This window comes from Pelmatolapia mariae, linkage group LG18 (assembly GCF_036321145.2).
Source record: "Pelmatolapia mariae isolate MD_Pm_ZW linkage group LG18, Pm_UMD_F_2, whole genome shotgun sequence".
Lineage (NCBI taxonomy): Eukaryota > Metazoa > Chordata > Actinopteri > Cichliformes > Cichlidae > Pelmatolapia > Pelmatolapia mariae.
Genome location: NC_086243.1, coordinates 19,532,992 through 19,545,644, shown reverse-complemented (window position 1 = coordinate 19,545,644; position 12,653 = coordinate 19,532,992). Strand labels below are relative to the sequence as shown.

The 12,653-nt window shown below is 36.2% G+C and overlaps 1 protein-coding gene across 1 annotated transcript; it reads left to right on the top strand.

Annotated features, from left to right (window-relative positions):
- Nucleotides 1–2,036: 2,036 nt before the first annotated feature.
- On the top strand, nt 2,037–12,653 carry cdk5 (cyclin dependent kinase 5). The gene is made up of 12 exons (XM_063461873.1): nt 2,037–2,297; nt 2,638–2,726; nt 2,838–2,905; nt 2,996–3,056; nt 3,136–3,192; nt 3,312–3,407; nt 5,232–5,306; nt 6,770–6,866; nt 7,570–7,641; nt 7,793–7,851; nt 7,950–8,030; nt 10,172–12,653. The coding sequence occupies exons 1-12, from the start codon at nt 2,261–2,263 to the stop codon at nt 10,256–10,258; spliced, it is 879 nt and encodes a 292-aa protein (XP_063317943.1). The 5' UTR covers nt 2,037–2,260; the 3' UTR covers nt 10,259–12,653.

Here is a 12,653-nt window from a genome sequence, read left to right as displayed (position 1 = left end):
GTGTTCTTAACTTGGTAAGATGTTGTGAAGTTGTTTTTCTTAATCATGAAAATAGTTTTGTCATCATCCACATTAGTTTTGCACTCACTCAGGCCTTTTGGTGTTGCTGAGCTGGCCATCCCATTCCTTATGTTTAATAATGAACCAGGTTATTAATTTGAAACACATTTTGGCATCTCTACAAGCTGCAAGCGGAGAGATGCCAAACTGTGTTTCATTGTTCTTACATCAGTGACAATAAAGATCTATTCTATTCTATTCTATTGGCCTCCCCTAAAATTGATTTATTGTCACTTTTAGCCTTATGATAGCCTTCTTCACTTGCACTAACATCTCTGAGTCTCATATTTTAAATTACAGCAAAAAGCTTTAAAATATAAACTTAAAATGTTTAATCAAGTGTGGATATTATGTCCTGTTCACTTATCATGACAGAACACGGGAACAGGCCTCACCTGGCTATGAAACTGCTTGTCAATTCATTGCCCAATTACTTTTAAGCCTCTGAAAATGGGTGACTATAGAAAATGCCTGTAATTAAACAGTGAATGCAAAACGTTTGTAAAAACTCCTTTAATTAAAGCGGGAAATATGCAGCTTGATTTTGATTGCTTGATTTAAAATCCACTGCTGTGGTGTATAGAGGCAACACCAAAAAATTGTTCTTTTGTCCAAAAAATTAGGGATTGCAGCTGTATTTGCTGACATATTCTTGTGTAATAATAAACAATAGCAATCAGTATTCCGAACAATGGGCTTGTTTGCTGACCACACCACAAAGGAGGTAAAATTAATAAAGTTGTGTTTACATCACTACACACATATATTAGGCCATATTGGAAGTCTACTGAAGAAATTAAGTCTCACAACTTCCTAGAATACATTTGCACTTTAAGATTATGTTAGTAGTTCTGGAATGTGGGGCCTCCCTGCTGCTGCGGAGTCGGGGCGGTCTGCTTCTCTCCACCCCAGGGAAAAGGGTAACACTACCTGGGTCTGGGTGCAGTTTCCCCCTCCAGGGGCAAGGGTACCTAGACCTGGGGTATAGAGTACGCTTGGAGAGTGTGATTGTGTGTACAGTGTCTATTTATGTCTGTCTCCACGTTGGGTGAGTGCTGAGTAATTGCATATGAGAGCATGAGGGTGGGACTGGATGTTTGTATCTGTGTGTGCCTGTTTGTTTGTGTCTATATGTCAGGTTGGGTATCAGACGCCACCTCTCTAGGGACATCTCAGGCCCTCCAAGGTATGGAGGCCTATCTCCCCCCCACCACTCCCCCTGCCAGTGGCAGACGCCCTCAGACATCGGTGCATTGGTGGTTCTTTGTGTCCGGGGATGGGCGTCCAGGTACCCACCGGCTCAGTCCTGTGCACTGTCGATCTTACGTGCTGCACAATAATATTTAATATTTAGTATTTACTGTTATATTCACATAGATCATCGCGATGATGTTGTTTATTATATTGCTCTCTTTTTCTTTGCTTGTTTTCTCTTTTTTCTTTCTCAACAGGTGATCCAGGTGATTGATATATGTATTTTTTTGTCTGTTTGTTTTGTTGGTTTTTGCCCGTTATCACCGTCCCTCTTCCCCGCTCTTTTTCTTTCCCTCTTTCTTTCTCCCTTTTCTTTTCCCCAGTCAAGTCTGTCCCGTGTTCAGCAAATGAAAATAAAATAAACAATAAAAGCAAAGGTGATCAAATAGACCAATACGGCAAGGCTGGGATGGTCCATTTGGTAAAGTAAATCCGCTGGGCATCTTTCTTTGCCTTTAGACAACAATTCTGATGGCAAAAGAACCAAACGGGACAGGCAAAAAAAAAGAAAAAAAAGATTATGTTAGTAATTATCGCCCCAGATAAGAGACATCACATCTCTACCATGTTCATATTATCACTTTGTCTGCAGCAACACCTCCCTGAATGAGCCATCTGAGCTTTAATGGCTATTACGGATTACTTTACGTTTGTACATAAACTTGCCTTTTACACGATTTTCACAAATGATGTCTTTTAAGGACACGAGATTCTGCTTATTAAAATGTTGTTCATTATAGCAGGTTAGTTTCAAGGTTGCTGTAATTCGACTTTCAGCCTGTAGATGACAAACAAGACATGCTCGGCTGCAATCCGAAGAGCAGCAGCAATAGCAGACAGATTTAAGCTAACGCTAGCTACAATAACATTTTCTTTTCACCCCAATTTGGGGTGTCGTCATTCGTTGGTTTTTTAGCGTATTCGAGGCTGGCTTCACTGGCCAAACATGCAGAAATATGAAAAGCTTGAAAAAATCGGGGAGGGTAAGTTTCAGACTTTCGTTTTGGTTAATTTCGCAAGGTTAATATTAGTTAGCCTAGCATGCTAATGTAGCATTCATGCAGCTCGAAGGCTAAAGTTAGCTAATCTGTAAGCAATATGTATTCGTTAATGTATGCCCCAGTTAACCACATGGAAAAAATTGCGAGTTTTTACTCGCACTAGTATGTGCTAGTAACAGTACCAGTCCGAAGAGCTCTGCCTTCCACTTTTACTATATTAACGCTAGCTAACGGTGGGCATGTAGCGAGCTAATATTAGGACCCCTTAGCTGTGCCCATTCATCGGGATATGTGGGTTAAATAAATTTTGTCTGCTCCATAGGTACGTATGGGACCGTTTTTAAGGCAAAAAACAGGGAAACCCATGAAATTGTGGCTTTGAAAAGGGTCAGGTTGGACGACGACGACGAGGTTTGTTCTTTATAAAAATGATATGAGAGTGTTTGTTAGCTAATAGCACGCTAGTACTAAATGGAAGCTGTTTGTTTTGTTTTGTTTTGTTAAATAAAAAAAATCTTTTAGGGGGTGCCTAGTTCTGCTCTGAGAGAAATTTGTCTTCTGAAGGAACTGAAACATAAAAACATTGTCAGGTAAGTCTGACAGAAGAGCTGAATGCCTCCAGTTTGCATGTAACCCTGATGTCAACAAACACCAACAGAATATTATTTTGCCTTTTTTAGACTACATGACGTTTTGCACAGTGACAAGAAGTTAACCTTGGTTTTTGAATACTGTGATCAGGTGAGTTGGTCACCCCTAAAACGCACTATATCTTAATATGTACCTTCTGAGGCTAATATGTCTCTCTTCTCTGCTGCAGGATTTGAAGAAGTATTTCGACAGCTGCAACGGGGATCTAGATCCTGAAACTGTGAAGGTGAGACATAAACATGAAGAGCATTTAAACTATGTAAACCTGCCTGCTTAAAAGCCTGTTTTATGCTTAAAATTTGAAATTAACTCCATATTGTTGATGCTGTTTGTTTTCCTGTACAGTCATTCATGTACCAGCTGTTGAAAGGCCTTGCTTTCTGTCACAGTCGAAATGTTCTTCATAGAGATCTGAAGCCGCAGAATCTCCTCATCAACAGAGTGAGTGTTTAGGTGAATTTGGACTTGATGGCTGATAAACATTCATTACTGTGTGGACTCCATCGGTATACTATTTCTTTAAAGTTAAAACTAAGTGAGATGGACACTGGTAGTGCTGGGCGATATGATGATATATATCGTGTGGACGATAGAAAAGTGTCTATCGTGCCATTTGTCTTCTATCGTTTCTAACCCTAATTTTATAAATTATTATATCATTATAATAATATATCATTAACCCTTTACAACCGTTTGCCTAAATATTTTTAAATCCCTGTAGAACTGGAACCACGTAAGGTAGCGCAATATATATATATATTTTTTTGCATATGAAACTGGAGGAGTTGTACTTACATCTTATTCCATTAGCTTGCCCTAGGTCACGGTTTCCTTCCACATGTAGCTTTGCAAAAATTGCATAAAAAGCACTTGCAGCAACAAAAATATAATATTCCAGATACATGCTTTGCCGATCCGATCAGCTGTTCATAACACTTCCCACATTGGAATATAAGTCAGCGGGAACTATCGTATGTCCGCCATTACCTGCCCGAAACCGGAAGTGACTTCATTTTCGCGGAAAATGTAGGGTTTTTTTACCTTCAAAATTTTGGTGTTTTTAAAAGTCATGTTTGACTTTATGCTTTTCTGTATCGTTTCCGGGATGCTTAGAAGTCAAATTACACTGTTGGAAATAGTTTATTTTGATGCACATGCTGTTTTTTTTGCAAATTTGCATTATAATATTTATTTTTATTTTTCCTGTAGTATATAAAAATTTGTGTATCTCAAACATAAAACTATGAACGCACTCAAAATAAATTTCTCGTGGTTGGAAACTATTTTGTGCAACTTTTTGTATCTACAGTTTTGAGGGATAAGCCTCTTAAATTTCTCTAACTAGAAATATATGTAAAAAAAACAAAACAATTTTCAATTTTTTTGTAGTTTATTGCACTTTTTTGCAATTTATGCAGTTACTATGGACTTAATGCATACATATTATTAAAATTTGGGCTATAACAGTTGTATTGATGTATAGCAACTTGAAATGCTCCCACAAATGGCACTACAGCATGTAAAATGTAAAGATAAGCTCTTTCGGACTTGGTTCTATGGTAGGTCTTAAAAGGTTAAATAGCCTGTGGCAAATATATTAGTGCTGTCTTGTCACTATACATACCCTTAACTTTATGCAAGAGAAAATAAAGTATAAAAAAATGATATTTTTCGCAAAGAAACTCCGTCTTGTGGTTTTGCGACATGGTGCTGCTTTACGTGCCCCCGGATTTGCGACATGCTTTACGGTAACTCAAAACAAAGGCTGCACCCTCTCCACTCGCTGTTTACAGACTGCATACTTTCCAGATGACCACAGGTCAGGTCGTATATCGTGATATATATCGTTATCGTGATATAAAATAATTCATATCGTGATAAACATTTTTTCCATATCGCCCAGCACTAGACACTGGTTTTCTTTGTGAAAACAAACACCACTGAGTTTATCATTGAGATTCTGTGTAATGTCTTTTGTTTTGAAGTTCATTCATTTGAGCAGTGCAGCTTATTAGTGTCTTAGTTTACCACGTGTGATACTGAGATTGCATTCACGGGGCGATGATGAAATGATAATATACATAATATAAATCAAAAGCAGTGGGATTTAGAATAAAGTTTAAAAAAAACATAAAGGTGTTAATATTGCCGTATTAACGTCAAAGTTTTGTTGAGATTGACTCAGGGAGGTGAGAATGTGGTTACAGACATGTATCCATTTATATGCTTTGATAATTATAGTAAGAATTGTTTATCTGTCTGTAGAACGGCGAGCTGAAGCTGGCTGACTTTGGTTTGGCTCGAGCTTTTGGAATTCCTGTGAGGTGTTACTCAGCAGAGGTAGGTTATACATCATTAATGCAAAAGGTACTAACAGCTCACTGCTTTCAGCTAAAGACATGTGACCAGTGTGAAAAAGCATCATTTTTGGCACCTGCTGTGTCTAAAGAGAGGACAACTTATTTTTAATGTTGTGCAAACTAATGGTGTAAGAATACTTTAAACTTGGCTTTCCAAGAAGTATTGGTATCCAAGATGTTAACAATCTTATGATGAAACATACTTTCTCAGTTTTTAAAACAAAACCACACTTCCTGAGTGAAATGAAAGCTTCCAGCTTTGTTTGAGAAGTGCACTGACCTAATTACCTCAAGATCTAAATATAAAAGGAAGCCAGAATATAGCACAGTATTAACATCTAACCAGTAGATTCCCTTCAATTTTCTCAGTGTTTTATAGGTTTTTGAAATGTGCTTTTTTTGTAGTCTCTCATGTGCACACAGTTAAAGTCCTCAATTTGTTTCTTTTATCTTCAAATTAATTTGTTTAATTAATGATGAAATGGAGTGACGCATGTCTCAGCATGTGGGTGTTTGATTTTTGTTATTGCTAAAGCTTTGAGAGAAATGACGGGCGAGGCTTACCTAAAAACCTGGCAAGCGATTCTCATGGGGATTTTGACCCAGGTTGATGCTGCTGATCTGAAAATGTAATAAACAGAAAATCTAGAGGAGACCTGAGTTTGAAGCATTGAGATTTTAAAATATCATTTACATTTAAGAGGATGTATTGCTCTGTGGCTTCCACAGTTGCTTCTTGTTACGTTGACATACTATATAATGTATATAGTACGAGCAGCTTAAACGTAGTATAGGGTTTGTTTTGTTTTTTTAATAAGTTTTTACTTTATCCACAATATTGTTCAGCTAACCCTAATAAAAGCCAGTTTTATCATATTTAGAGGCAAGTACTTAACAACACTGTACTTTTTTCAAATGAAATGCCGTCTTAGTTGAAAAACTTGAAATCCTTTTCTAGCTGGAAGCTCTATAAGTATAAGTTTTGTAAAAAGAAAAGTTAGTAGTTGTTTTGTAGCAGGTAGTCACGTTTAGTAATTTGCAAAACAATTACTAAGGTGAACTTTTGCACTTTTTAAACTGAAGCATACTCACTTGCAGTCAGCCCACACATTTGCTCTGAAAAGTGGAACTTTTCTATAATTGCATTTGATTTTCTTTTTTTTTTCACTCCTGCGGTGCCCTACAGACGACTCATTTTCATAAGTCCTTGGAAAAATGAGTGTGTGACACAGCAGCAGTTTTTTTAAAATGCCAACGAGTTGTGGTGGAAAGCAGAGGGAGATTTAAATGTGCCATTCAGTATTAGTAACAGTGTTGCCAAAGTCATTTCTTTGTGAAACACACCAAATGTAAAACCCACCTCAGAGAGCCGTCATTATGCCCAGCATTTATTTTAAGATTAGTCTGGTTGTGATAATATCTTTTGTTTTGATTTGTTTTTAGGTGGTGACATTGTGGTATCGGCCTCCGGACGTGCTGTTTGGAGCCAAACTTTACTCTACCTCTATCGACATGTGGTCTGCTGGATGCATATTTGCAGGTCTGTGTGTGTGGTTTGTGGAATCAAATGAGGATAAAACTAAACAAGTAATCCAATAATTCGGTGCTGGGTGGTAAGACCACAAATGTATCTTTTTTTTTAGGATTTTGGTAGTTTCATGTTATATTACAATATTATTAATATTTAAAGTAATACTTTTGAAGGTTCCAGTTCAGGTCACAGTGTGAGCAGGTGACCATAAGCTACAAAGCTAAATACAGCAGCCTGGATTCAACTCCAACCCAAAGGCCTTTGAAGTCTATGCAGAAATAGTGTCATTGTCATTTGTACATATAAATAAACACAATGTTTATATTGTACAATAAGAGGCTAATATGGATGGCTTGTTTTTGCCATTCATAAATAAAAATCAATATTTTAATAAGATAAAAATAAATAAAATAATTTATAGGAATGTAATAAAGCTCTTACTTTATCAATAAAGTAACAAAATAATTGAAGTAATACTATATACAAGTAATAAATGTGCAAACAAAGATTTAAGTTAAAGAGTTGCCGCTTGTCCCTGCTGCCTCTCCCTGCTTTCTTGTCTAGTCTTCTTTAACGTCACTCAACATTTAAGTAAACAGTTATATTGTGTAGTGTTTGAGACCAGGATCTTTAAAGGATAGTTAGTTGTTTTTTGTGTTTGTGTTTTGAATGGTAACTTAATTTGATGCCATTTATTTTATTTTTTTTCCAGAGCTGGCTAATGCTGGAAGGCCTTTATTCCCCGGGAATGACGTGGATGACCAGTTGAAAAGAATTTTCAGATATCCTTTCCATGTTAATACAGTACCTACTGACGATATACAGTTTGGTATGTGGGTCTCTGGTTTGTTCAGGCAGAACTACTCATATTTGAATTATTTATGAGCAAGTCTTAAAAGTAATGTTAAAAGTTTGTCTTTAACTGCTCTGTACATTGTTGGGAACACCAACTGAGGAACAGTGGCCAACAATGACAAAACTCCCAGATTACAAGGTACGTTTTTTTGATGTCATTTCTTTTGTAAAACCTCCATTGCATTGAGCTTTTACTGAATTGTTTTTATTCTTTACAAACTCTTTTTCGTCCTTTAGCCATATCCCATGTATCCTGCCACCACCTCACTGGTGAATGTGGTCCCTAAATTAAGTAGCACAGGACGGGATCTACTTCAGGTACTCTAAAACAAATTTGTGCAATATTTGAGTAGCTACAGTAAAATGATGGAAATCTGTTATTGTAGCTGGGTTATTTCATCTAAAATCATTGTGGGCCTGCTGCTCAGTCACCTCTGGTTTGCTGAAAAACTTTAGACGACTTTTAGTAAAGTTTTACTTGATACTTTTCAAGATAGTGTTTTGTGTGTGTGTGGTTTTTTTTGTTGTTGTTGTATTTTTTCCACCCCAATTTTACAAAATTGGCGTGGAAAAAATTCAAGGTCCAATTCTAGCATGTTTTTTTTTTCTTCACATGTTGAAATATGTTGCAATATTTGGATGTGGATATGTTAACATAAAAATGCAAAATTATATATATAAATATTGCAATTCTTAAAATGGTGATCATGAGGATAGCATGATCCCTGCTTGCCTGTTGCAGTCATGGCTGGGTTAGAGGGTAGGGCTGCCACAAACGATTATTTTGATAGTCGACTAGTCACCGATTATTTTTGCGATTAGTCGACTAATCAGATCATGCATCCATTGGACGTAAAACGTACAGCTTATTGCACCAGCATGCATCTGCTCTTATATAACTATCAGCTTTAAGTGTTTAAAGTTTGTGCTAACTAAAAATAAAGACAAGATGATAGTTTATTAAATTTTAATGAAATTTGCAGATTGTTTCGGTGAAGTTTAATAAACTCCTTGCTATCTAAAATATAACGGGACACCGGAGTATATTCTCGAGCATCTCACACTTCTGATAACCAGTTGTCTGCTTGACGTTTATTCAGGTGTGTAAAAACTATAACTTTAATCGCAGGCAAACCGATTTACTCAGGAACAAATAAAATACTAAAAAAAAGCCAAACAATAACATTTTTAAGTTATCTAAGTGACTTATGCATGTTTAACCTGAGTAGCGAAAGACGGCGGTGGGTTTGAAAACGATTTGCCGGGAGTCCAGTGTTCTCACGGGCTCTAGTGAACCTTTCCCCCGGCTAGCTATCGAGCTAGTGGTTAACAGACGTCTCCGAAAACGTCGGAGCGCTTTTGAAAATATGTGGTGTCTTGATAAACTGAGCAGATATTTGAGGTTTACACAGTTATATTCTCGCCTCTTCTGTTTCAGTCCGTTATTACACTCTTAAATCCTACTACTTATTCCTGCGTCTTTTGTGATCTTACAAAAGCTTCAAACGACGCGTCGACTATTAAATCAGTCGTCGACGATTTTGATAGTCAACGTAATCGTGACTAGTCGACTAATCGTGGCAGCCCTATTAGAGGGTAAGGGTCTTGTATCAGACTACCCTAACCATATTGTTCCATGTGGACACAGCAACTTGGCCTTGCAAGGCTCCTCACGTGAGCTATTAAACCCTTCTTTATCACTCCTAATTATTCTGCTATATTAATTTCTATGAACATAATCTTTTGCAATTATAGTTTATGCATTTTTATTGCCTCTTAGTACATTTTAGACTAAATCTGAATTATCAGACTCCTCCATGGCAATGTGCATGCCTGCAAAGTGGATTGCGCAAATGCAAAAATAAGCCTATATTTAACAAAATTATTTTCTCAGTTATACTTAGAGTACCCTCTGGAAACCCCAGAATTTTATTGTATTTAGATTAGACTGTCTAGTGACATTTTTGTGGTGTAACTTGTCACATTCGCTCGATCCAACATGAAATTTGAATAAAGTTTTTCTATTTTTGTGACAAAGAATTCCATGTTTATTTTCCATTACTGTGAAAAACATCTACATAACATTCAAAAATTTTCACTCGATGTCTTTTGCAATAATATTTTTTTTAGTATACGCTCAAATATGATACCTTTTAGTTTAATTTAAACTAGCAAATATTCAATAATTTGTTTTTATAGTAAAGGAGACCAGTGAAAATTTTAAAAATGGCCTTGGATTCCAAAGTATTGGGAAAAAAAGATGCAGGAAGTGGGTAGGCAGAACATTTAAAAAGAATAAATAAATAAAAATTGGAAAAAAAGCAGAAAATGTTTAAAAAATATGATGATCTGAGATGGATTATCCCAGCTAAAGGTTTTGCTGTAGGAAATCTGATACTGCTATTCACTAATTTAAATTCTTTTCACTAATTTAAAATCTATCCTTTGATCTCACCCAGAACCTGTTGAAATGTAATCCTGTCCAGAGGATCTCTGCAGAAGAGGCCTTACAGCATCCTTACTTTGCTGATTTCTGCCCACCATAAATGCTTAACTGCCTCTCGATAAACGTCAGCTGCCAGAATCAACCATCCCCGCTCTCTTTTGGGACTTCAGGACAAATTCAAAACAAGGCAAATCCCTCACTGGATTTTCAAACACTCCCCCTGCTATTCATTCTGTTGTGCCTCTGTGAGGAACAAAGTCCTAGTGTCGCTGCAAGGATTTATTAGCTTCTTTTAAGTTGAAAGCCTATTTTTAATTTGGCACATACACACTTTCCAGTTGATTGGCACAAATGTGGGACGACGTTGGACCGCATAAACCTTATACCTGTGAAAGCGGTATATCACAATTAAAAATGGCCCTTAGAATCTGTGGTAATCTCATTTGGTGAATTCACTTTGAATAACTAAAATTTTAGTGCAGTACAGTAGCCCCTAAAAAGCCTTTGTAAATATATTGTTTCTATTATGTTTTTGTTTTCAAAGCAGATTTGAAGTCTTATCATTTGTAGAGGTTTTGATGCCAGTTCCAATATTTATATCTGAAAGTTTACAATATGTGATGGTATATTGACCACCTGAATCTGGTTATTAAAACATATGGCTGAGACATGTGTGGACAGACTAATTTAATGGTGGTGTTCTAAATGATCTCATACTCTTATGTGGCATGTCTGTACAGCTGTTTACCTATTAGCCATCATATATACATTTACTGATTTAATATTTTTTAACACATTCCAGAGGCCACTAATGCTACAGAGCTTCCGTTTACGATTAGACTGCATTAATAGATTTGTGGGCTTTAGAGTCATGCTATTCATTTGAAAATGATTAAGGCATAAGTCAATGTTTTTGTAACACAAGCTTTCAAAAAGCTTCCGTGGGGGCTTCCTGAATATTAATATGTCATTTGGTAGTAATCAAAGGGAAATGGGAATTCCCCCCAGTTAAAAGCTAAATTTAATTACCTTAATCACTCTTTTTACTCATTAGGTAATGCTAGCTGTTAATCAGACTTAACTGTAAGTGTATCTGTTGAATAAATGACCCTTTTTTCCTACAGCTAGTACCAAATTAAAAACTGACTGGCAACAATGTAGAAAATAGTGAGACAATTAGAGACCGTTTTGATTACTTGGGCTGTACACACTTTTGTGTTTTCTGATATTTTACATACCAACGCTAAAACTCATTTTCCAATTACCTATTACAAGATTTTTGGATAGCACGGGAGGCTAACTGATCATTTCTGTTTCTCAGGCTTTTATTTTCTCATTTTGTATTTATCTTTTGTGCACTTTGTGATAGTTTTATGTCCGATTGTTTAGTTGTCGTTACCTTAAAATACGTTGAACACTGACAGCCAGGATTATACCAATTAACAGTGAATGGGCTAATATATATGTGTTAATGACTAGTGGACCATTGTTGACCATTTTTATTTGTTTTTTACATTTCTATCACCATGACACTAACACTTTTCTCAAATGCTTTTCTAACAGTTAAGTTAAAAATGGGAAAACAAACCCAGATAATCTGCTGATAATCTGTATTTTTGTGTAATGACTGTTTTTGCACCATTAGCTGTTTCCATTTCAGTTACTTAATAACATGGTTAACAGCTCGCAGTATTATTTTGCTTATGATTGTTACAGAGCTTCTAGTCATCCCATAGAAATCATCCATAATGAGCTGTGTTTGAAGTAGCTGTCTTAGTAGGAAAGGGGTTCATTTTCTTTTCGCTGATGTAAAACAAAATAATTGATGCATGTATTTATTAATGATGGAATATCCGCTTTTTAATTATTTTTTTTTTAATGTAGCACACTTTCATTTAGTACAAAAACTCTGAATGATCTGAGTATGCTCCAGTCTATTGTGTTTTGCAGGCTCTTTTTAGGATTTTCAAATGTTTGAAGGTTGTGTGTGCGTATGGATTAAGTTATAATGAAAAACGCAAAACGTGTTTTCACTCATCCACTTGTATTGGCAGAACATTTGCAGAACATTTGACTTTAAACGGCTTAAAATTGAATTTGAACGATGAGTGGATTTTGCACTTTGTCTAGTCTCTGCTTTTGCTGGTAGACTGTGGGGCAAATGTTTTATGTATATTTCAGCTGATAAGACTCAGTATTCAGTAAAGTCAACATCAATACAAGTTTTCCTTTGATTTAAAATGAATTTCCTGCTTGGTTATTCAGTAATTTGGGGGGGAGGGGTCTTAACTTCGCATGTCATTTTGTGCACAGTTATTGACACAGTTATTATCTTAGATGAGAAGACGTTACAATCATCTATAATGAAAATCACTGGACAGTAGAACTAAATACATGTTATTCAGTGCTGTATACTTCTCATGTTCTTCTGCTGCCACGCTTCTAATATATAGTCCAATAAATTTTGGAGGCAAATATGAAAGGACTCCAGCCTA

Excerpts from the sequence above, each read along its gene's own strand:
- cdk5 (XM_063461873.1), top strand. The coding sequence starts at position 2,261 with ATGCAGAAATATGAAAAGCTTGAAAAAATCGGGGAGG. Across the intron at positions 3,408-5,231 it reads AGAATCTCCTCATCAACAGA|AACGGCGAGCTGAAGCTGGC; the intron begins GTGAGTGTTTAG and ends ATCTGTCTGTAG. Across the intron at positions 7,642-7,792 it reads GTTGAAAAGAATTTTCAGAT|TGTTGGGAACACCAACTGAG; the intron begins ATCCTTTCCATG and ends TGCTCTGTACAT.